General features: G+C 38.3%; 1 protein-coding gene across 6 annotated transcripts in view; it reads right to left on the bottom strand.

Moving 5' to 3' along the window:
• Positions 1 to 1,401: 1,401 nt before the first annotated feature.
• The window catches only part of Sgms1 (sphingomyelin synthase 1), a 297,666-nt gene continuing 275,785 nt past the window's right edge, over positions 1,402 to 23,282 (bottom strand). For all 6 annotated transcript variants that reach the window (XM_071611251.1, XM_071611254.1, XM_071611253.1 and 3 more), the window contains 4 exons: positions 21,178 to 21,295; positions 7,138 to 7,291; positions 3,959 to 4,125; positions 1,402 to 3,022 (listed from right to left, as the gene is read on the bottom strand). In XM_071611251.1, the coding sequence (XP_071467352.1) occupies positions 2,843 to 3,022; positions 3,959 to 4,125; positions 7,138 to 7,291; positions 21,178 to 21,295 (619 nt within the window). In that variant the 3' untranslated portion in view covers positions 1,402 to 2,842. The remainder of the gene's footprint in view (positions 3,023 to 3,958; positions 4,126 to 7,137; positions 7,292 to 21,177; positions 21,296 to 23,282) is intronic.

Here is a 23,282-nt window from a genome sequence, read left to right as displayed (position 1 = left end):
AGGAAACTGGCAAAATTTTCTCACATCATATAGTGTGAATTTTCTGCTACTCAGTCCATTAGTAAGTCATTCTGCTTCAATGTGCCACCACTGGCAGAAATTTCTCCTAAAGACTCCTATTGCAGAATTTATGAAAGCTCAAAAGTTTTGGTAGGGGAGGATGGAAACCTGAATTCCAATTGGATTTTCACCACTTTATCAGCTGCATGTTCCCGGACAAATTATTTCATGTATCTGTGTCATTTTTGTGGGCTCATCTGTAAAATGGGGAAAACCTACACCTTGTGGTTGTATGATACTAATATATGTTAAGTATCTAAGTTGTAAAATTAATAAAATGATGGAAGCTATTGTCTAGGGCTTTAGCTTAGCAAAAGAGTACTTGTGCTTATTCAGGCAGTCATTATCAAGTGCACCACAATTTTCCAGAATATAAAGAAGTTTCTCTTAGTCTTTCCTGGAATATGCAGAGTAGAAGAACCACATGGTACATCAACTCATGCATCAGAACAGGTAGGCAATCAGCAAGTGAATGTCCTGGTAAATATATGATATGCAAAGTTATGAACTTTTAATATAATTATTTCAATAGTCTTTGGAAAAACATTCTCTTCTTAGCATGTGCCAATAGTTCATTTCTATTTACTCAGCTTATTTTCCCTCTCAATATGGAGCACCTGGTCAACAGAGTTAAACACAGTCCTATCCTAGAGTTTTGCTGTTTGCCTTGAGAGCACATCATATTTCCTCTGTCTGGCACACATGCTCAAAGTCCCATGCAAGAGAACATTCTACTGGTTTCACATCTCTAGCTTCCCAGAACACATCTTTCAACCAAGATAGGTTTCCACTGTTAACACCTTCCTCCTTCACATCAGAAATAATCATCGTTGGCTTTTTCTCTTTTTAAAGAGTTCTTTTCTATTACCATGGTTATCAATACTATCACTGTTTTTCACTTCAGATTTTCTTTTGCTTTCCATTTAAACTGGAAAAGCTGTATTAGTTCTAAGCTATAAGAAAAAATAAGTGAGTGGCTTAGTTGAGAATTAGAAAATTCAAAACTGTCAGAAAACAAAGGTGTACAGTGTGAATTCAACTTATCTGCAAGGTTTTTAAATACACTTTTTATATACCAATCTGTAGTGGTAACTAAAGAATACATTTTAAGGAATCACAAAGAAACTGATGATTACTAATGGCCCTGTGTTAAACTCAGTAAAGAAACCCCACTTTGTTATAATGACTTCGTTGTGATTTTGTGAAGAATGTGAAAACATTAGCAATAATAGACATTTATTTTAAGTATCAGTTTTTATTAAAAAGTGCTTTTTGATTATGTACGATCTAGATAAGCTGTAAGATATCAGTATACTCTCTGGAATAATAACTTTACAAAGATTTAAAACAAACAAAATTTTAAAAGCCTTTTTATTTCCTTCACCATTATTGTTTTACAATACAAATATCACCTTGTGAATACACAAAAAAACCCTACAGAAGATAATTCTGTTGCACGTAAAATACAGAATGGATATAATATACTTCTTCATTCTTAAAAAACTATTTTGTTCTCCACATTGGCAAGTATAGAATAGAATACTTCCCCAAACATACATATGTTAGGAGTAAAACTTAGAGTTACATGCAGTTTCTGCACAAATATATTTTAAAGAAATAGATCTCTTTTTTGTTGTTCACCAACAAAATTGTCATGAGAGTATGGATAACTAATTTGTAGCTTTCAAGTTTTAGATAAGTGATCATTTTCAAAACTCTCTTTAAAAAAAGATATTCATGGCTGTTTTCATTGAGTAGTTAAAATTGAACTACCAAAAAGACAATAAAATAATTTAAGTGGTACATGTCATTGTCACCTGCTCACAATGTGTGAACAGGCTTCGACTCTCTAATTAACACCCCCATTCTTTAATTCAAAGCAATTTTAAAACCTTAAGCAGTCTTCTGATTTAATTTAGCTATAAATGCAAAATTTAGTAGTGTATACATACATTTATATTTTCATGGAATACTTTATTTTAAATAAAAACATTTAAGATCGCCTACTGACCATACAATCAAGACAAGAAAGGCACTAGAAACATAGACAAATTTCTCTCCCAAGAAGCATTTTTAAATTTTAATTCTCTTCTCTCTGACATGTAAAAATCTTTAAATTTGGTTTTCATAACATCATTTTGAAAAATAAAGTTAGGAAATACTTAGAAAATCACTTATAACAGAATCTTTTTTTTTTTTTTTTGCACTTTTTTACACACCGTCTCTGCTGATTTTACAAAACCCAAAGTTACCAAACCTCTCTGTGTCTGTCATTTTTATTTGAATATCGGTGCAACAGGTAGAAAGATTTCAGAATCGAACCCCATTCAGGTACTTAGAAACCTTCATAGAGACATTTGCTAGAAAATGGCTTACAGCCCAATCTTTGGGGCAAGAGATATGAAAAGTATGTTTTCCCAAGAAAATAATACGCTTTATTTCCAGATATGACTGGAAAGACCAGAACTTATGATATAAAAGCTTACATTTATGCTGTTGCATCATATACAAAGGAACATGGTGGCTGCGGGTTATGTAAATCCCAAACTCATGAACAGGAAATGTGGACAGTGCATGATAGGTTAGATTTTCTTTATTGTTGTCCAACGCAGGTCCTTTGGAGAGAAAAAAAGATCACAGTGCTGACCAGGTAACTCAATAGGTTAAGTCAAGGTAACTCTTGAAAGATAACAGGGTCAGGGAGGTGTTTATTTTATGGCATCTTCTCTCATGGAGTTCTTAGCACTTCGGACAGTTCCTGTTTCCCCACTCAGCACAGCTGTTATGTGTCGTTCACCAACCGGCTGTATTTAACTTGCCTACCGAGGTGCACTACTGGCCAGGGGAAGGGCCAATGGTAAGATCGAGGTACAATTCCTTGGACATTCTTTTCAAAGTACTGAAATGGCCTGTACCACCACACCCTGGCCAGGAGGTTCATCTGGGAAGCTTCCTTTAGCACCTAAGATAACAAAGAAACACATTTTCACAATCTTTTACTTTAAATTCAAATGCTTCCTGTGTTCAAATTCATGAAGAACCTTGGACCTGCCCATGGCCACTCAGACAACCCAGCTTCATCCTCTGATCACTATACTCTTCACATACCTGCCCATGGGCCCCTCCCAGCAGAAAACCAAATAACCCCAATACTAGCAGGGCAAGGAAAACATGGGGCTTGTTTGTTTCTTGGCCATTAATAAATACCTCAGTTAGCTTTTCTATGCTAAAAATGGAAAAACTTAATGAAATGTTAAGTATTAAACTGGTGATGGACCCAGAGTAATGAGAAGAGGGTAAGAGTGCAAATCTAGCAATGGGTGGACACAGATTCAGAAAATCTTTTTCATAGACAATGAGAGTATGGTACTTGTTTTAGAAGACATATTCTCCTGTGTCCTTATATTAAATACTTTTTCATCTTGATTCTCAAGAGGATCAATGTCACAAAAGACAGCATAATATTAGCTGACTACACTTTAAGAAACATTTTGCTGGGCTGGGGTTATAGCTCAACTGATAGAGCACTCGCCTAGTGTGTGAGGCACTAGGTTTGATCCTCAACACCACATAAAAGTGAAATAAAGGTATTGTATCCATCTACTATAAAAAATATATATATATTTTTAAAAAGAAACATTTTGCTGGGTATGGTGTCACACTATCCCCAGCTACTTGGTAGGCTGAGGCTGAGGCTTGAGCCCAGGAGTTCAACACCAGCTTGGGCAACACAGCAAGACCCTGCCTAAAACAAAACCAAACCAGACCCAAACAAAAACAAGAAAAAAGAAAAGGATGCATAAGACATCTGTGGATTCTTTGCATTCCCTGCCCAAGCCAGCAGCACCTATCCAAGAACAACAAGATCTAAAATCCAACAGGGGCAAGGAGGACTCACTTGCTGATTGGCCATAGTGTGATACCACCAGAAGAGTCTTGTGGTGATATAATATGCTACCACCACGTCCACAGTGTAGTGGTCATGCGCTAAGAGAATACAGAAGATTCCAACGACGCTGAGAAGCCAGCAAATCCAGTGGTACCACCAGAGTCGTCGAGGGGAATCTGAAAAAAGGAGAAATGTACAACAGTCCCATCATCCAAATAACACTCAAGAAGATACCCACCATGCCTCTGCTACAGTGCTTCTGAGTCTAATTACCTTAGGTCTTCCCTTCTGAAAACAGATCTCTTAGGCTAGTAAATCTAGAGGCTTTCATTTTTATCTGTAACCAAGGTTAGAATGGAAATAACTTTTTACATAGTGATTTTACTACCAGCAGTAGTAATTCAGATTTGATTATTACTTGACTGATATAATCAATGCAGTTTAAAAGAGTAGTTTAATCAAGGATGGGTTAATGCATTATGCTTCTCCATTTAAAATATTGCTCACTGACATTTTAGCCCAATTTAACTGTAGCTAATTTGGGGTTAATACTCTTTACAAAAATCAGTATCTATTGATCCATACATCTCCATACATGAACTAAGCGATCATAACCAATACAACTGTCTTATCTGCTTTTCAAGTTCCACAATTGTACAACTCATCTGAAAGTCTCTGAGGTTTCCATTTCTCAATACAAACAGAAGAAGAATTAAATGCCTGGGAACTCTCATCCAAAAGCCTCTGAAAGGTAGGAATGTGTCAGAAAAATGCTTTTCTCTACCTTCATTTGGGGAGTCACCTGAGGGAAATATTGAAGTCTCTACTAGTACAGGCCTACCTCTCCATCTTGCATTCTCAGTGGGTAGGGATTCGGAGGCTCTGGAATTTTAGGCAAAAATTTTGAATGTAGGTTCCCCACACCGGAGGAGAAGTACAGGCTTTTATTGGATTCTTAAGAGGTCCAGGAAGTAGTCATTCATGTCATTAATTCAACCACTATACATGGGGCATCTGCCAGATGCCAGGGAGAGGCACTGCTCTGGTTACCAGGATCAATGGGCAGAGATGGGAAAGGGCCTGCCCTCATGAGGAGACACTTCCTAGGAGGGAAGAGAGACCAGAGGCTATGATTATAATAACTAAATTTCATACTATATTAGAAGATATTAAAGGCTCTGGAGAAATTTAAAGGTGAGCAAGATAAGGGGTCAGAAGAAGGTAGAGTGAAGGGCAGATTACAACTTTAAAGTGGTAGTTATGGCAGGGATATATTTCAGTAATACTTGTACTTGGTACCTTAACAATACAACAACAAATAATAGCTACAATTTATTCTCTGTGTAACTCTATTAGTATTAGTATCCAAGTACATCATTCTTGGATGAGGACAAACTACGACAACCAACTTTTCTCCTGGTCTCCATTCTAATCCCTCTCTAGTCCATCTTACAACCTGCTGCCAAGAGTGGTTTCTCCTTCTCTGAAGGACACAGAAGATGGTACTGCTCCATTGTTTCGACCCCTTGATAGACACCCATCTCCATCAGATAGATGGAAGTTCAGATTCCTTATTGTGGCTTAGGGCACCCTCCACAATCTGTTTACTACTTACCTATCCCTCCTCATTTCTCATTATTGCTCTCACTGAAAACTCCAGTCACATTAATTCCCAGAGAGGACAACAATGCTCCCAATACACCTCCAGATTGCAATGTACATCCCACCTCTGTGAAAGCATGGCAGTCTGATTTTACTTTTTGCCTTTCATGGAAAACGCCTGCATAATGCTCATTAGATTGCTTTTTGCAGTAAAATTCTGAGTATCACTGAATTTCCCCCACACCCCCATTCTGTTACTAGGGATTAAACCCAGGGCATGTACCACTGAACTGTATTTCCAGTCCTTTATTTAATTTTTTTTTTTTTAATTTTGAGACAGGGACTTTGTAAGTTGCTGTGGTGGGCCTCAAAATAGTGATTTTCCTGCCTCGGCCTCCTGAGTCATTGAAATTACAGGCATGAGCCACTATGCCAAGCTAAGTACCACTAAATTTCCTCTAAGTAGAGAACTGAATAAATAAACGGTTCACTTATAATACTGAAATACTAATAGCAATTAAAATGAATGAACCAAGTCTCAAGTCTCAAAAACAAAATTTGAGAGTAAAAGATGGTAGAGGAATATATATATATAGCATGGAACCATTTATATAAAATTTTAAAACCATGAAACCCAATTCTCAAATACAAAAATAAGCTTAGAAATGATGCAGGAAAATGAGAGAAGGAAAGGATTTAATCACATATTATCATTTTATTTCTTTTGAAAAAGGTAATCTGAAGCAAATAAGGCAAAATTCTAGATGCTAAATTTGAGCAGCATATGGGGTTATCTATAATGTTAATTTGTTAGTTTTACAAGTACTAATATTATTAATATTTATTTATGGCAGTACCGGGGGTTGAATCCAGGGCTTTGCACATGCTAGGCAAGAGCTCTACCACTGAGCTATATCCAGCCCTTTATATTTTATTTTGAAACAGAATCTTGCTTCTTGGCTGAGGCCAGCCTTGAACTTGCAATCTTCCTGCCTCTGCCCCCTAAGTAACTGGGATTACATGTATGTGCCATCATGTCTGGCTTTGTTTCACAATAGAATGTTTTAAGTATGCTTCTTAAAGGAAATGTCCCATTTAGTGTCCGCCTCATCCCTAAGCCCATGGCCTGAGGGCAGAGAATCCTCTTACCCATCACTGTACCTTCAGCACGTGGCACAGTGTCAAGTGCTTGAAAACATAACTACAAAGTCAATACATGAGCTTCTATCATCTAACCAGGCCCAATGCTGGATTTCTGTGTCCTTATGAAATTTCTGGTTCCTTACAGAGCTGTACCACTGATCATAACACACCCTGTACACTGTGCTGGAAACTGCCTCTACCCCATAACTACACTGACATGCGGAAAACAAGACATCTTGCAAGAAGCACATTTATGTCCTTCCACATATTCCCTTTGGGTGCCAGCTGCATTCCAGGCATGGTGATGAGATGAAGCCACCACCCTCCTAAAGCCTCCAGTCTTCCTTCAGCAGCCCTTCCACAAAACATGATTTTTCAAAGGACCAGAGACCTTGGAAAATGGCACGTAAGGAAACTGTGATGGATGGTTGTGTTAGACTTACACTCTTTGATAAATAAGTAGGTGAGTGTTAGCATGACCGTGTGGCCGCTGTACAGATAGTCCCCACACATGTTGTGAGAGCCAGTGATGGACAAACCACCTCCAGCAATGAGCTTCATTATTCTCCTCAATTGGGCTTCCCAGTCTCCAAAAAGCTGGCAGGAGAGAAGAAAACAAGATTATTAGCCACATAGTGCTATGTTTACTATCTATATCCAGAGTTAGGGTTTGGGCTGGGAATATAGCTCAGTTGGCAGAGTGCTTGCCTTGCATGCACAAGGCCATGGGTTCAAGCACCACCAAACAAACAAACCACAGAATTAGGGTTTATTAAGACACACAAAATCCACACCATGAAATTTAGCCTCTCAACATTTACCATTCCACAGGCAGCACCCGAAGAAAGTTCAGTTCTACAGATGAAGCATTTGGCTTTGAAACTTTTGGATGTTTTACAGCACATTTCAATAAATGTTTACCAAATTTAAATAATTTTATCAGAGAAAAATCAGTGGACCTACTTACAAAAACTGCTGTTTTGGAAGAAGAAAATTTTAGAGATGTATTTTTGCTATGCTTGGCCTGGGAGGACAACTATTCTACTAACTTAGCAAAAGCAGCAGGAGGCTGGGATAGTCATTGCATCAAACAAGGGACTCTGCAGAATGTGTCTTCAATCTTCTGAAAGTATGTGGGTAGCACTATATGCCTTTACTTTTAATAGGAGTGAAAAAGTTTATAAATTAATCTACCTGCATATGATGCAAGACTGGGCTGGATACTAAAGTAATTAAATGGACTTAACAACTCACTTGTTGCAACTTGGATTTGTTCCTTCAAACACGATGTTCAACTGTCTATATTTTAAGCTTGTCAGCACCTGTTTAAATTCTTGTTGGCCAATTTGATCACCAAGGTCTTTTTTCAACAATTAACTGATAATATTTCAGGCTTTGGGAGACACGTTTCATTATAATTTTCCTTTATAAAAAGTCTTTAATATTTCTAGTTAAGGATGGCAGGCTGCACAGATCACATGAAGGATAAATGTTTCCCAGTTCAGAGATCCTTGAAGGCTCCACACAACAGAAGACAGACCTGTATCACAAGATGGCATCACAGAACTTCAAAAACAGGGAGGAAGAAGAGATGCTAAAGTCTCCAGAGATTAAAGAAAACAAGCTTTATATGAAGGATTACTAGAATCAGACTTTTAAAAGCAACAATGGGAAACAGAAGGCTTTTGAAAAAATGTCTTCAGATTCTTATGAAAAGTGATTTCTAACTTAGAATTCTATACCGGTACATATTACAATCAAGCATAAACTAAAGGATAAACTAAAGCCTTTTTTATATTCATAAGATTTTAAAATATTGCCCACCTATAAACTCTTTTCCAGGAATTACAGAGGATATGCTCCACAAAGTGAGTAACATGGAGGAAAGGAAGAAACAGGTCTGGCCAGGTTGCCAGCAAAGGGAAAACAGAACCTTGCTGTAGCTCCCTAGAAAGGAACCAGCCGAGGGGCTCTGGAGAGACGACTTCCAGGAGATGAGGCTAACAGAACACTCCAATGCCTCTGACCAAACTGAGGAGAGTCAACTTCGAGATGAATAAGCACAAGGAAAAATCATGAAAGCAAAACAGCAATTACTTACTCTACAGGGAAAAGAAAATTGTGCAGAAAAAGAAAACTATTGGAAACCACATGGCTTAGCTGTGAATAGCACTTCCAGAACTCTGATAATATAGGCCCTAAATATTGAGCTAAACAGACGATAGAGAACTGCAGAGGGAAGGCAGGACAAGAAGCTTGAAGGTGTGATGTGGGGATGGGCAGAGATGGAGGAAGTAAGGACAAGGCACAGGACAGGAAAGCCTGGCCTTCCACAGCAGGAAGTCAGTAAAAGGGAAAGTCTGCATCCAAAAGTCACAGAGCAGAAATGTTCCCTCAACACTTAGAGACCCAGGAGTAAACATATTTAAAAAATCTGTAAAATGAGTTAAAGATGGGGCAGTAAATACCACAAAATTCAGACCAAAGAGCTAAAATGAAGGGGAAAAGTAGCCAGAATTGGGTTAGGGCCAAGTCATCATTGTGTCTCAGAACAAATTTGATAGAACATTTTTAAAATTGCATAATTATACAAACATGATACAGTTTTCTAAAATCTCAAATTAAAAGTTTGGTTTAGTTCTGTCATAACAATGGATAATATATAGAAGAAAGTTACATCAAAAAAAAATTGGACATATCTCCTCATTTTAGACTATTTCAAATGATCCTCCCTAACTCCCTCTGTGTTAAAACTATAATCACATTACCAAGGTGGCTTCTCCTCATAATGTACCCCCTCATTTTAGCAAGCAAATCTTCACAGGCGACTGTATGTGTTGGGGGAGAGGAAGAGAAGTAACGAAGTTAACGTGGCATGGAGGAAAACAGGAAAAATAAATAAATCAACGCTGTACTTCTTACAGGTGTCCTTAAAATCCTTAAGCCTTCTTTTTAAAATATTTTCCCATGTTAGCCAAACACGGAAAGCCTCTCCAAGTCTAGTGGGGAAAGGGAAAAGAGGACGGATGTTTACAATGATCTAAAATACTTAATTATGTTTAAAAAAGCAAAGTACAAGACAAATTACAAAACTGCAGCAGAGACAAGTTAATGTTTTTTATCATGTACACAGCACATAGAAATTAAGTAAAATGAGGCCAACTCAGCAAACAGAATTTATTCAAGGACAAAGGATGTGACCAGATAGAGGCACAAACTGTCAAACAAATAGAAATCAAAATTAACCTGATAGGAGCTTATGTCTTCCCAGGTCAAGTTAGCATAGCCTTAAACCAAGGAACATGCTGGTGTTGGGGAGGAGTTGAGAGAGCAGTGGCTCTTCACATGGCCAAGCCTGCAAGAGCAGGCCAAATCACTCTGTGTTAACATCACGACTCTCCCAATGACCTACTCTGTGACCCTGGGTGGCTGAACCATCCTGAGCCTTCATGATATCATCTAGTTTATGACCACTGGCAAAAATCCTCTGTAAAGATCACCATAGTTTACCAGCAATTTCCATGGCCATAACCTCTGAGCCCATTTTGCTTCTGGGAGTCTATCTTAAAGAAATGACCCCAAATATGAAGAAAAGCTTTTTGCACAAACATCTCATTGTAACAAGCTGCAAAATGGAAACAACATTTGTGAGGACTGTCAAATAGCTCCCTTGCTGTCCAAGGTCTGGTTCAGGGGCAGTATTGGCCAAGATGGGGAGTCTAACTTGAGTAAGTAAACTGTCAGAGCTGGACCTACTGACCCAAAAGCTGAGGTGATGCAGATGTGCATGAAAGTATGAGAAGAACTGAACCAGGCTGACTGCTTAATAAATTATTAAAAAATAAGTTTCCGATAACTGTGTAGGACAGTAATGGCGTAAGCATTTTCCCATATTAAGAGGGGAAAACAAAATAAAATGGTAAAATTCTATGTGTTCAAATAATGTCCAGACAAAGTCTAGACATGCCACATTCTGAATGTTCACAGGTCACAAGGAAATGGGGAGGGTTTCTCCCAGTCTCTGTCCCAGAATGGCTTTTCTTCTCCCTGGGCCAGAGAGAAAGGGATTCTGTTGAAGCTCTGCCTGCAGGGAGTACAGTTCTAGGATTTGTGTTGCCTTTAAGTCCAGGCAGGTCAGTACATGGAGAGACAAACAGGAAACCTGGATCCCCCATCCTTTACATTTTGGTTTCCCTCCCCAATCTGCCAGCTAACATTTACTTTTGAGTCTCAAGTAGCTGCTACAAACATTCCACAGTATTTTTTGACTGCATCCAGTGGGAAAGAGGATGGAATATGCTTATTATTCAACAGTAACTAGAACTGGAGCTTCCCTATGAGTGGGCTTCTGAATGTGCACTGTTGAAAGCAGAGATTATCTGGAGGACGCTCACATAAAAACCTACAGTGGACACGATAAAATTTTATCATGAAAGCCTCATATCTGTGAAATATGGTCTCTCAGGGTTATAGAAAATCAGTTTTCAGTAAAAATAAAGCCACTTTCTTCAAATTCTAATGAATAACCAAGAAATGAAATGAAGTGGGCAAATTACTTAATACCAAAATACAGAAACTGAGAACAGGAGGAGGAGGGAAAGGCCTCCAAATGAGGCAAGGCATCAAATACACTGAAGCCCAGCAAGCCTTTGCTTGTTAAAAAATGAGTCTCCCAGGTATTGTTTTCAATCGATGAAAAAACTGGTGATTGTCTGTTCTCATTCAGTCGGCAGGAGACCCAGGGCACTGGCTTTTTTCTGACTCATCTAAAGAGCAGGAGCAGTCACTGAGCTTCAGTGCCCTAACTGGGAGGAAGGGGAGAGCCTGCCACTAAAACATCAAATGATGCTGCACGAATCATCAGTTTTAACATAACTGACGAAGGGCTGGAAGTGAGGGCTAAGGAGCAGAAATGCTATTAAAATAATCCTTGACCTTTTACTAATGCTTCGTCTTGGAGCAGCCCAGAAGAGGCACTTAGAGATATATCTAGGACTGAAATCCAAGTTCTCTGACTCCTTATGTGCACGCCACATACCTTATAATAATATTTCAGTCAACAACGGACTGAATGGACAACAGCGGTCCCATAAGACTACACTGGAGCTGAAGAGTTCCTATCGCCTAGTGACACTGCAGCCATTGTAGATTGTAGTGTCAGGGTGCAGCTTGTTACTTCTTTACTGTTTGCGGTGATGCTTTTGAAAACCTACTGTCCACCAGCTATGTAACAGCACAGCACATACAACCATATACACAGTCTAACACTTGTTAATGATAGTAACAACTGTTATCACTTTATTTTTTATTTTAGAGTGCAGTCCTTCTATTTTTTAAAAAAAAAAAAGTTTACTGTAAAACAGACTCAGGCAGGTCCTTCAGGGGGCAAAGGAACTACTGTCACAGAAGATGACAGCTCCATGTGTTATTGACCCTGAACACCTTCCAATGGGACAAGATGTGGAGGTGGGAGACAGTGGTACTGATCCTGACCCTGTATAGCCACAGTTATAGCATGTTTTTTACTTAGTTTTCAACAAAAAAGTTCAAAAAGTTAACCAAATAAAAATTTAATATAGAAAATGGCTTACAGAATAAGAATATGCAGAAAGAAAATATTTTTGTACAGCTGTATAGTGTTTGTATTTTAAGCTAAGTGTTATTACAAAGAGTTCCAAATGGTAAAAATAATTAAAAAGTTTATAAAGTAAAAGAGTTACATTAAGTTAAGGTTAATTTATTATTGAAGAAGCCACTCGCTCACCCAGAGCAATGTGAGGTCCTGCAAGATCCACTTATGATAAGTGTCCTACACAGGTGTGCCATTTTTCTTTTATACCACACGTTTTTACCTTTTTAATTTTACATATGCAAATACTGATAATTGTGTTATAGTTGCCTTTTATTATTTGGTAGTAACATAGTCTAGGAGCAATAAGAGGCTATACCATATAGCCCAGCTAAGTAGTAGGCTACCCCATTTAGGATTGTGTAACACACTTCATGATGTTTGCACAATGATGAAATTGCCTAACCACTCATATTTCAGAACATATCCTGTCATTAAGTAACTACATTATTCACAAAATTGTATGTTACCTTGTGTACTTACAGTCTTTCACAAAATTAGATACACAGGAAATAGAAACACAGTGACTTTTCTTTTGCAGCCTAGATATCATATAGAAATATGCTATCCATACCACAGTGCAATGGCCAGGAACTGCCAAGCATTCCTCAAAGTATTCATTCATCCAATCATTTGCTCAAGGAATCTACCTACCAGGGGAAATTATTTTATACTGTACCTGAAGGATAGTCCTCCCCACAAACAGAAAATGCATTATTATCCATGAAACATACAGAAAAAGCTACTTCTTAGATACTCAGGCAAGGAATTAAAACAGCAGGGCCTGAAAGAGGATGGGTAAAATTCTTGCCAATCCATATCCACAGCAGCCTGCAACAGAGACTGGGCAAGATGTATTGCTGTCTCTTTCAGCACCAACTCCCAAAGAACTATGCTTAAAACAACCAAATATGCCCTTTCCAAATTTCAACTGGCATAAAGCCTTCCTAACCAGTGATAGGTACTTAAGAATCAATGTAAGTTATGGAAATGCCCTTGAACATGACCTTGAAGCTGTCACTGGGAAGACAGTGTGCTTGAAATCGTGATAAATATTTTAGATTTTACAGCAGCAGGGTGTGACTCAAAGCTGCCCCTCATTTCCCCTGCCTTGTTTTACTATTATCTAGTTGCACAGTTAAAAAAAAAAGATATATAGTAGGGTGTTTTTATAAAATAAAAATTTTATTTGTAGACAGATTCCAAACTTCTACCACAGTTTTCCTGTCAATTATCTCACTAACCCCTCCCAGTCAGATGTTAGTGCAGATGTTATGATGTTCCTCTTACAGATGAGAAAGTATATGGAGAGGCTTCTGATCAGTATGGGAGGACACAGTGTCTCACTTCTGATCAAACAATGTCATTTTTAGGTCCCTGGAAAGAGCTAGCTAGTGCTACAAACACCTTGAGAAACGACAAGGACAATGTCCAAGGCTGAACAGTGTTTCTCAGTTCACTTTTTTGTTGCTGCTGTTCAATAAAATTGGAGCATCTTACCTTTGTTTGCTTTCTTAAACAAGGTGTTCTCAATTTGATTTAAACTTTCCTTGCTTTATATCATGCTATGTTGGTCTCCAAGTTCACTTTCATAGGAACACTACCAAGCATGAATGCAACTTCAAACTCTATTGTTAGGCTAACCACATAGGTGACTCTGGAAAAAACATTTTCCTCATTCTGGCCTCAGTTTTCTCATTTGCAGAATGGCAAAACAACATATTCTCATCCTTAAGTCCTACCTGTCAAAGTAAGATTAATATCTGTCTGCAAAAATAACCTCTGAAATATTGCCATATAGATTGAAGGCAACATCACTATTACCAAGTTAGGTCAATCTTCTAGGGGGGTTCTTAAGTGAGAACCCAATGCCTGCCAACCAGCAAGTCAAACTGGGATGAGTCTCCTTAAACATGCAGCCCTGCAGGATACCTCTCAGTTATCAGCTCTTGAACACTCAAGAGACTTTCCTGAATTCTTCTTTCCTATGGTAACTGTTCCATTTCCTGAAAAGATGTGGTTTCATCCACAAATGTTATGCCTGCCACAACTGTCGGGCAGTAGCGATTTCACTGTGTACTCCTCTTTCAACTCATGTACACATGACAACTTTTTAGAAGACTTCTTCCTCCACTCAGCTATGAAGAATTTGGCTCACTGTACTTTTCCATTCTGAAATGTACTCATCAATTCCTATACTAGGCAGGCATTTTGAAGGGATGGGAATCTCTAAGTAATTATGAGCAAAAGAACACAAATACTCAACTAGTCTCTCTTTCCCTTATCAAAAATTCTTAAAATATTTTATGGCCTCTAATAAAGAAACTTATCAAAAGCTTTTTAAAATCTTCAGTAAAAATCAACTATGAATTTCCATTACCCATATTCTTATTTACTATAGGAAAGGTTCTCTATAAATGTTTGTTCAGGAAATAAGCAACTTGCTTGTTTATCAAAGGAAATCATACCAACCATGTGCTTGCCTTGCAATCTAGGAGAGTGTTATCTTGCCTTCAGTCAAAAAACCATCATGTTGGGCTGGGGCTGTCGCTCAGCGGCAGAGCCCTTGCCTAGCACGTGTGAGGCACTGGGTTCGATCCTTAGCACCACATAAAAATAAACAAATAAAATAAAGGCATGCTGTCTATCTATAACTACAAAAAAGTTTAAAAAAACATAATGTAAAAATGCATATATTAAATGCTAAACACAAGGGGCAGAACTGATAAATATATAGACAGCATAGTCAGAATTATGAGAGAAAATATGCATATGCATAAATAAAGGACTAATGTACTGAAATTTTAATAGTCAATAAGGCTATGAATGCTTTTTTAAAAGTTCCCTATTTTTTGCATTGTTTCAATGTATCTACAATGAAAGAACAATTTATTTAAGGTAATATAATTTTTACAAGAGAGACAGATAGATAGATGTATGATTTGGTACACTGCCATCTTTCTTATTTCTAAAAAAAGAACAGTAGCACCGAGAGAAAAGGGAGAGTAAAGAACATTGGGGGATGGGACAGTTACTGAAAATTATACGCAAGAAACTGGGAAAAATGAGAACAAAAAGGAAAATTATACTGACAAGAAACTGGGAGATACAGAGACTATTAGATAAAATCCAATATAGTGTTTAAGTTCCACACAATTCAACAGGAAATCAAAGTAATTTTGGTAATGAAACCAACCATATTCTGAAGTCCTAATTAAGACCTGCAGGAAGGGACTGAGGTTGTGGCTCAGTGGTAGAGTGTTTGCCTGCTATGTGTGAGACACTGGGTTCAATCCTCAGTACCACATAAAAATAAAAAAATAAAGGTATTGTGTTCACCTACAACTAAAAAATACATATTAAAAAAAGATCAGCAGGAAGCTTATCAGATTATCAAAGTTTGTCAGTATGAAGGGCACTTAGAATACTCTGCTATCTGAGAAAGTAAGAAAGACGTAAAGAAGATCCTAAAATTCTAAAGAATAGAAGGTACTGGGGAACAAGAAACTGACCAAATTATGTTGTTCTATTGTGTGCATGTATAAATAAGTAACAACAAACCCTGCTACTATGTAAAAGTATAACATATCAATAAAAATAAAATAAACTAAAAAATATATCTCAAACAGCAGAGAGTCTACTACTTTGTGAGACTAAACTGGTGCCAGATAAGGGACCACTAGGCTGGTGATGACTTCTATGCAGCTTAAGTCCCAGCTCAGCAGCAAGTTGAAGGAGGAACTCTGACCTTTCTCATCTGTGCACTGAGACAAGCTAACAATGCAGAGAAGAAAACGAAGGTATTTTTGCTATTTCATTTGCTCCAGTTTGCAATCAGCCTCAGATGCCATCCAAACATGACCCTTGTCCAAAAGTGGGATCTGTGCTGGGGGCGGAACTAAAAAGCATGTCTTTCATGTTTAAAAGAATCATTTCACTGAAAATTCCATGCCACATTAATGCATCAGCTAGCTAAGTGCCTTTGCTGTAATCTTTCTTTTCAAAGTTTTTCAAATCTAAGGCCACCACAGAAGTCACAAGACACACCTTACCTTAATGCTTAGACACTATTAGATTAGACACAACCAACACACACCTTACCTTAATGCTTAGACACTATTAGATTAACTCATCTAATAACTAAACAAGAGTGGAAAGCAGTGTCAGTATTTCTTCTCTTCCATTAGCATTAGGTTGTCTCTGTATCTGGGGACCAAGGTACAGCTTTTTCTTTTAAGATTGCTAAACTGTGGGTTGTGATAGTGCATGCCTATAATCCCAGCAGCTTGGGAGGCCGAGGCAGGAGGATCGCAAAGTTCAAAGCCAGTCTCAGCTATTCAGAGAGACCCTATCTCAAAATCAAACATTTTAAAAAGGTCTGGGGATGTGGCTCAATATTTCAGTGCTCCTGGGTTCAATTCCTGGTGTGTGTGTGTGTGTGTGTGTGTGTTTGTTTATATATATATATAAATTTGATAAACTAGTATAAAAACTTACCTACAGGGAGTTTAGAAAATCAAAGAATTCTCAAATGTTTTTGCCTTTTAAAAACAATGAGTCATGAATGGTTTCAAGGAGATGGAGAAAACCATGACGAGGTTAACATAGGGTCAAGGTCTCAAGCGCTTGGCAGGCTCCAGCATAAGCCTATCCTGCACGTACTCCAGGATATGGGACAGGCGCTTCCCTCACACTCATAATCCCGGAACTGAACACACCTATTTCCCTTTCCATGTTTCGTTGTGGTTTACCCTTGTTGCAGCAGCATTTGATAGGAGGCCTGCTCTTTATCCTAATCTCCTGGTATCATACAATGATTATTTCTCAAGCTGCTATGTTTCGTGAAGTGAGGAGTACACTGCTATCAAACGAAAAAAGAGACTAATTTCCTAGTGACTAGCACTAGTGCTAAGGAAGCACTGAGTGTGTTAACATGGGCAATGAGGGCAGAGCCTCGTGCAAGTTTACAGGACTAGAGTAAATAGAGTCATACTCTGAAGCTCAGCTCTCTCCTTAAAAATTTAGTGATTTAAAAATAAGAGTATCCACCCAATGGATCAGCCTGAAATGGTGTCTCAAACTATGGAATATCTAATTCTTAAAGCACTGTATTTTCTACATCCTGTCTCTGGGCCTTTTCATCCAACTCACAGCTTTAACTATCATCTAGAACAGGATAAATCATGAATATTTGTTTATAAGCCTTGATTTTTTCCTTAACTTCCCTATACTAATAAATGTCATAGTCATCACCACTAAGCTATCTCTCAAGTACCTCACACTCCGTGTTTCATCTGAAGTCATTAACTGCCTTTTCCTCCCGCTCTTATAATTATCCTAGTGGTAAAACCCGGTCTTTGAAATCTTTCCCTTTTATCTTCATTCCATATAATCAATCTATAAACATTTGACCTCTTAAATACTGCTCAAATCTGTCTCTTCTTTCCATCCTTAGGGCAAACGGCTTAACTTGAGGATTTTTTATAATATTTTAAAAATTTATTCTATAAGGTACAAGCCTCAACCAGGTGAATTTTAAGGTTCTTTTCCACAAAGACTGTATTTGCCTTGCTCACCCCATGTACTCCAGCACCTAAAGACACTTGAAGCAAGTTGTAATACCACTTTTGACTGGATGAATGAGTCTAGAGTTGAAGCATGATAATACCAAGTCCTCCTCTTATTTCTGTATAATACCTTACAGTGACAGAGCTCCTATACACTATCTCCACTCACACCTACAACTTCCTAAGACAGATGCCAATAGCATCATTAGGTCTGCTTGTCACTAAGGAACTGAGACTCTAAGAAGTTAAATGACCTGCCACTCAGCTAACAAACTGATGTGCAAAACCACCTTTACCCTGACCTCAGTGGTCCCTCTACTGCTGGGTAAACTTGTGCTACTGGGATGAGAGGATCCCACTCTGGGCAGAGAGAGGCTGAGGAGAATTTAGCAGCAATGACGATGTTCTGACATCAAGAAGAACACTGGACCCAAGTGACTTCCTTTAAGTTTCTTTCAATTCCAGAGCCTTTAGGCTTGGTATCACTCTAAAGTAGGCAGAGCTGGTCTCCAAGGTTTCCCTAGTACCACCTCCTCTCCCTAATGACACTGGTCCCCAGAGCAGCAACCTAGCCTTTCAGTGACCACTGAATTTCTTAAGCTCAACCTGCCATCCAAGGGGCAGCATCAAACCTTCAAGGACTTTTCTAACACTTCTGTCTAGTTTCAGAAATCTTTCTGTTGTACCCGTGAAGTGTTCTGAACAAAAAAGTTAAAACTGAATACATTTAAGTCTCCCAAGTCAACTTTCTATTCAGAGGAAATATGGAGTTTGAAAACAAATTTCCTGACACCAGAAAGAAACAGACAGACTAATCCAGAACATGATTGTGGGCTGTTCTATAGGGCCAATGATCTAATCTCGACAAGTCATTGGCGGGGGAAAAAAGAGAAAGAACTGCTAAGAGATAGAGCAAGAAAAGGTAAAGACTTTGGATCCTAATGGAAGCAGACCAACTAGTAAGAAAAGAAGGCCTTCAAGGCCATCAGGAAATTCCATGGACTTATAACTGCCAATACCAAATAATTAGCAGCAGCATTGTGGTTATGCAGTAAAATGTCCACAGATTTTAGATGCATCCTAAAATATGCAGTGATAAACTGACACTGTCTGAGTTTGCTTTAAAATGCTTCAAAAAGAAAAAAAAAGGAACAAACTGATGAACCAAATTCAGTACATCTCGATTATTAATGAAACTGGGTGCTGGGTGTATAGAACTTTCTTAGACTAGACTCTCTACTTTAGACACATCTGAAAGTGTAAGTGTCTTATTCTATAGAAGTAGTAATTAGATTTAATTGTTTTAATTACTACTACTTTTTGCTGAGGGGTATGCTACTATTTCACCCTTTCCTGTTTATTTTTGAATTCCAGTTTCCAGAAGACTGTCACAGAATCATGGCCCTGTTTGGGATTTCTGGCAACATGGCAAATGGGTGACACATTTGAGTTTGGTGAGTGTGCAGCAGTTCCTGCTGTTATCTCTGTCTTTACCAGGAAAACCCAGAAGCTATTGTTGGCCACAGGACTGTGGTTAGATAGGCTGAGGACTCAACTGGCCTCTGAGTGGCCATCCAACTCCCTAGTGTGGGTCTGCTAGCAACTGGGTAGAACTGCAGAGGTCCTGAAGACACAGGCTAGACCCAGAGGAGAGACATCACAGCCTCTTAGAGCTGAATCCACCTTCTATGTGGGCTTACTCGGAATCCACCTATCCCTTTACAGCAAACTGTTCCAATGCACAGACTCTCTTCAGGAGCTGGTCAATGGCCTAAATTGTCAGTTTATACTGAGAACATGCTGCTTATCGAGCCCCAGCAAGAGTCCATATCCTCTCACCGATAACAAGATACTTCCTGTACCCTGCCTGGATGCTGCAAGTCATTGCTTTCAGAGAGGATAAAAAAGGTGCAAGGCTGGCTTCTTGGGAAGGCCGAGGAAAGAGCACAAGGGGAGCACAGGGAGGAAGGGCTGCCCTGTGGAGAAGAAGCAATGTTGACAACATTCATCTCCAGGACAGTGTCTCCAGAATTCAGGAAGTATTATGTAGCAAAAAAAGTGTAAAAAAGGCAAGAAAGAAACAGCGAGTCACCTCTGCAGGCATATATGTGAGTCTAGAAATAAAGGTGGACCACAGGGCGCGAACTAACTAAAACACTCCAAAATTTCACACAATAAAGAAGCCTCTTTAAAAATCTAAAGTGAAATGGCTATCCCCCTTTCAAGACAAGGTCTCTTTTAGAAGGAACAGAAGTAGAAAGGGACCAAAAGCACCTGGCTGTTTCTCTAGACCAGGTGCAATGCAAAGAAATGACCTCAAACACAGTAGAGTAGTCCGTGGTTTCTTCCACCAAAAATCAAGAGAGAAATTAGCTTCTTCCTTTTCTCACTACATTAAAGAGCTTTAATGGAGGTAAACATTTTTAAAAATCAAATCTCTTTATCTCATAAAGTTCTAATGATCTCCCTAGTTAAAAATTCTTCCAAGACCAAGTTGTATAAAGAGTATTACGTGCACCCAGCAGAAAGGCAGAGATGATATAAGAGGAGAAAAATTCTTTAAAACTTTTATGTTACCAGAGAGCTTGTAGATACAAGGCCATATGTACTTCCAGAGAACAGTGACCTTATGTGAATTAGTAGAGGGCTTCTAGGGGATAGGAATAATTCTCTTGCTTGCTCTGCGGTAGGGATTAATAGAAAGAAGCAGAAAAGAATATCATTTGGAACTGAGCTTTCTATCTAAGAGAGGGAGGAAGCATACAAAAGCCTCTGGATCTGTGTCAAGGGAGTGAATGATATTTTAAAAGTGTGGCAGGAAACCAAAGAGCTACACCCACACGCAAAGCTCAACTGCTTCCAGCACACTAACTAGACCACAAATTTCCCCAGTTGGGGGCTGGGGATGTGGCTCAAGTGGTAGCGCGCTTGCCTGGCATGCGTGCAGCCCGGGTTCGATCCTCAGCACCACATACAAAGATGTTGTGTCTGCCAAAAACTAAAAAATAAATATTAAAAAATTCTCTCTTTCTCTTTCTCTCTCTAAATTTAAAAAAAAAAAAAAAAAAAAAAAAAAAAAAAATTTCCCCAGCTGGGAGGCACTGGCGGGACTGGAAGTGCTGAGAAGGGTGTGGCTGCCTGGCCCTATTGCTTAGTGACTTTCCCAGATGAGGGTGGAGGGACTTGACTGTATTCTGAAGAAATGCTTACATTCAGCCTTAGGCAGAGGGGCCCCTGGCAAGACCAGAAACAAACAAAAAGGGAAATTACAGTGAGGAATAGTTTACCTTCGGAGAACAGTTGAAATGCATACCGGGTACTGGGAGTGTAGTTACATACATTGTAATACACCGATACAGGTACAGCGTGCCAACTATGCAGAAAAATCTTCTGCTAATAATAGACCTAGAAAAAGGGAAAAACAGGGCAGATTCTCAGTCAAGAAATTCTGCAGGTTCATTTAAAATTTTTAATGACCCAACAAAACAAACCCCAAAAAAGTACTTGAGAACTTGATAACAGAATGTTGTAACTTGAGGATTTGGAGCATTATGTGTTGTGTTAAAAAAAAAAAAAATTAACTGGTGCTAAGGGCGTAGCTCAGTACTTGCCTAGCTTGCATGAGGTCCTGGGTTCCACCCCAATACACACACACACACAAACACAAACACACACACACACACTAGTTGGTCAAAAAGAATTCAAACTGCACTATGCTGCTATTAATTAGGATTCATGAAGCTTTAAACCTGAGTTGTCATTCAAATGATGGGTGAGTTGAGTCTACTCAGTACCTCTGGTTAAGCATAAAGTATCTTCTCTGTCAAAAAAGGAATGATGCCCAGAAAATCAGAATGACATTAGAATGAGAATTTAAAATTTTTATGCCATTCAATGAGTTAAAAGACATTAAGCAATTATACATGTACATACAAGAAACCAATTTTCTTAGGCAACACAGTGTCAAGTTGAAGAACCCATGTGGAAGACAGAATCCAACCCCCACTCCACTTCCCAATCACTATGGGGCCTCAGAATAGACTATTTACTTCTTTGAGTCTCAATTTTCTCATCAGTAAAGTAGGGATAATAGCCTTAAAAATAAGGCATGGAAAATTCCTACTACATAGTAGGTATAAATAGTAGCTACCAAACAAATAGCCATATTGATGAATAAAACTCTAAGCAAGAATTTGAAAAAGTTTTTATCAGTGGCTCTAATGAAATTATTTGATGTACACATGTGAACATGTATACTGGATGTGATAACTTCTCCTGATATCAAATTCCACCTAAGTTTGTATGACTTAACCTCAGCAGAATAATCTTAAGTGTCTCCTTGGACAAGAATATTCCTGCTCTACCTTCCTCCTATTCTACCACAGGTCAGAACCATGTCCTCTGAATCTCCTCTTCCTCAACCCTGGGGATTCAAGTTTTCCTTGGCCTAGAGCAACCTGAGTCAAATAACATGAAACACTTAGAAACAGTGGATAGGCTTTCCTCTTGGAACTGAACATTGAGTCATTCTATAGTTATGCAGTGTAGCGGTTTTTATGCAGGATGACATGCCTACCAAAGTGTGGTAGCTACAGAAGAATTTATCTCATTCATACTTTTTGTTTTAACAAGAGGAATGAAATGATAAAGTTATTTGTATGGTTAAAAATTAATTTTAAAAAATACGCAACTGTGGTAGCATTTCATTTATACACACAGAGTCAGTTGGGTTTTATCACTATAATCTGGATATTTTGTCTCCTTATCTACATTTTATAAACTGGGTCAGAAACATCTGCCACAGAAGATGTCTTTGCTTATTTCTCTTGGTGAAGAAGACAAGAACTTATTCAGCATACAGTTGTCTTGGAAAGGCATGTGCCTCTAATTTCAAGTATAAAGAAAAGCACAAACATAATTGAATAGTGAGACAAAACTAAAGAAAAATGCCTGTCTATAAATGATGTCCAGAATACCATAGAATAAAAACGAAAGTGAATTGTGCTATGGTGAACTCTAACAGCTGTCTTTCTTAAAAAGAAAATGCTCTCTCAAACATAAATTATTTGCAATTTCACCTGATCTATATGAGAAACACCTGAGAGAAAATATCAAAACTAGACCTGTTGGAAGTCTTTAGAGGAAGAGAAATAAAATTACTGCTTTTGGTAAACAACACTATCTTAAAATCATTTTGCCCGATTATTTCACTGCACACAAAAGATAACCGCACTCACTTCAACATCTATTTCCAAATCCAAACTTGAGTCATATGAGTAGCCTGAAGTGATTTCAGTTACCTTGACAATGAGGCGTATGAAAAAAGTGATAAAGGAGTAGAAAAGGCAACTCATTTTTTTAAAAAAATTAACTAAAAACAATGCATGTTCAG

This window comes from Marmota flaviventris, chromosome 4 (genome assembly GCF_047511675.1).
Source record: "Marmota flaviventris isolate mMarFla1 chromosome 4, mMarFla1.hap1, whole genome shotgun sequence".
Classification (NCBI taxonomy): Eukaryota; Metazoa; Chordata; class Mammalia; order Rodentia; family Sciuridae; genus Marmota; species Marmota flaviventris.
The sequence above is the reverse complement of the archived record's forward strand: the minus strand, read 5'-3'. Positions and strand labels throughout refer to the sequence as shown.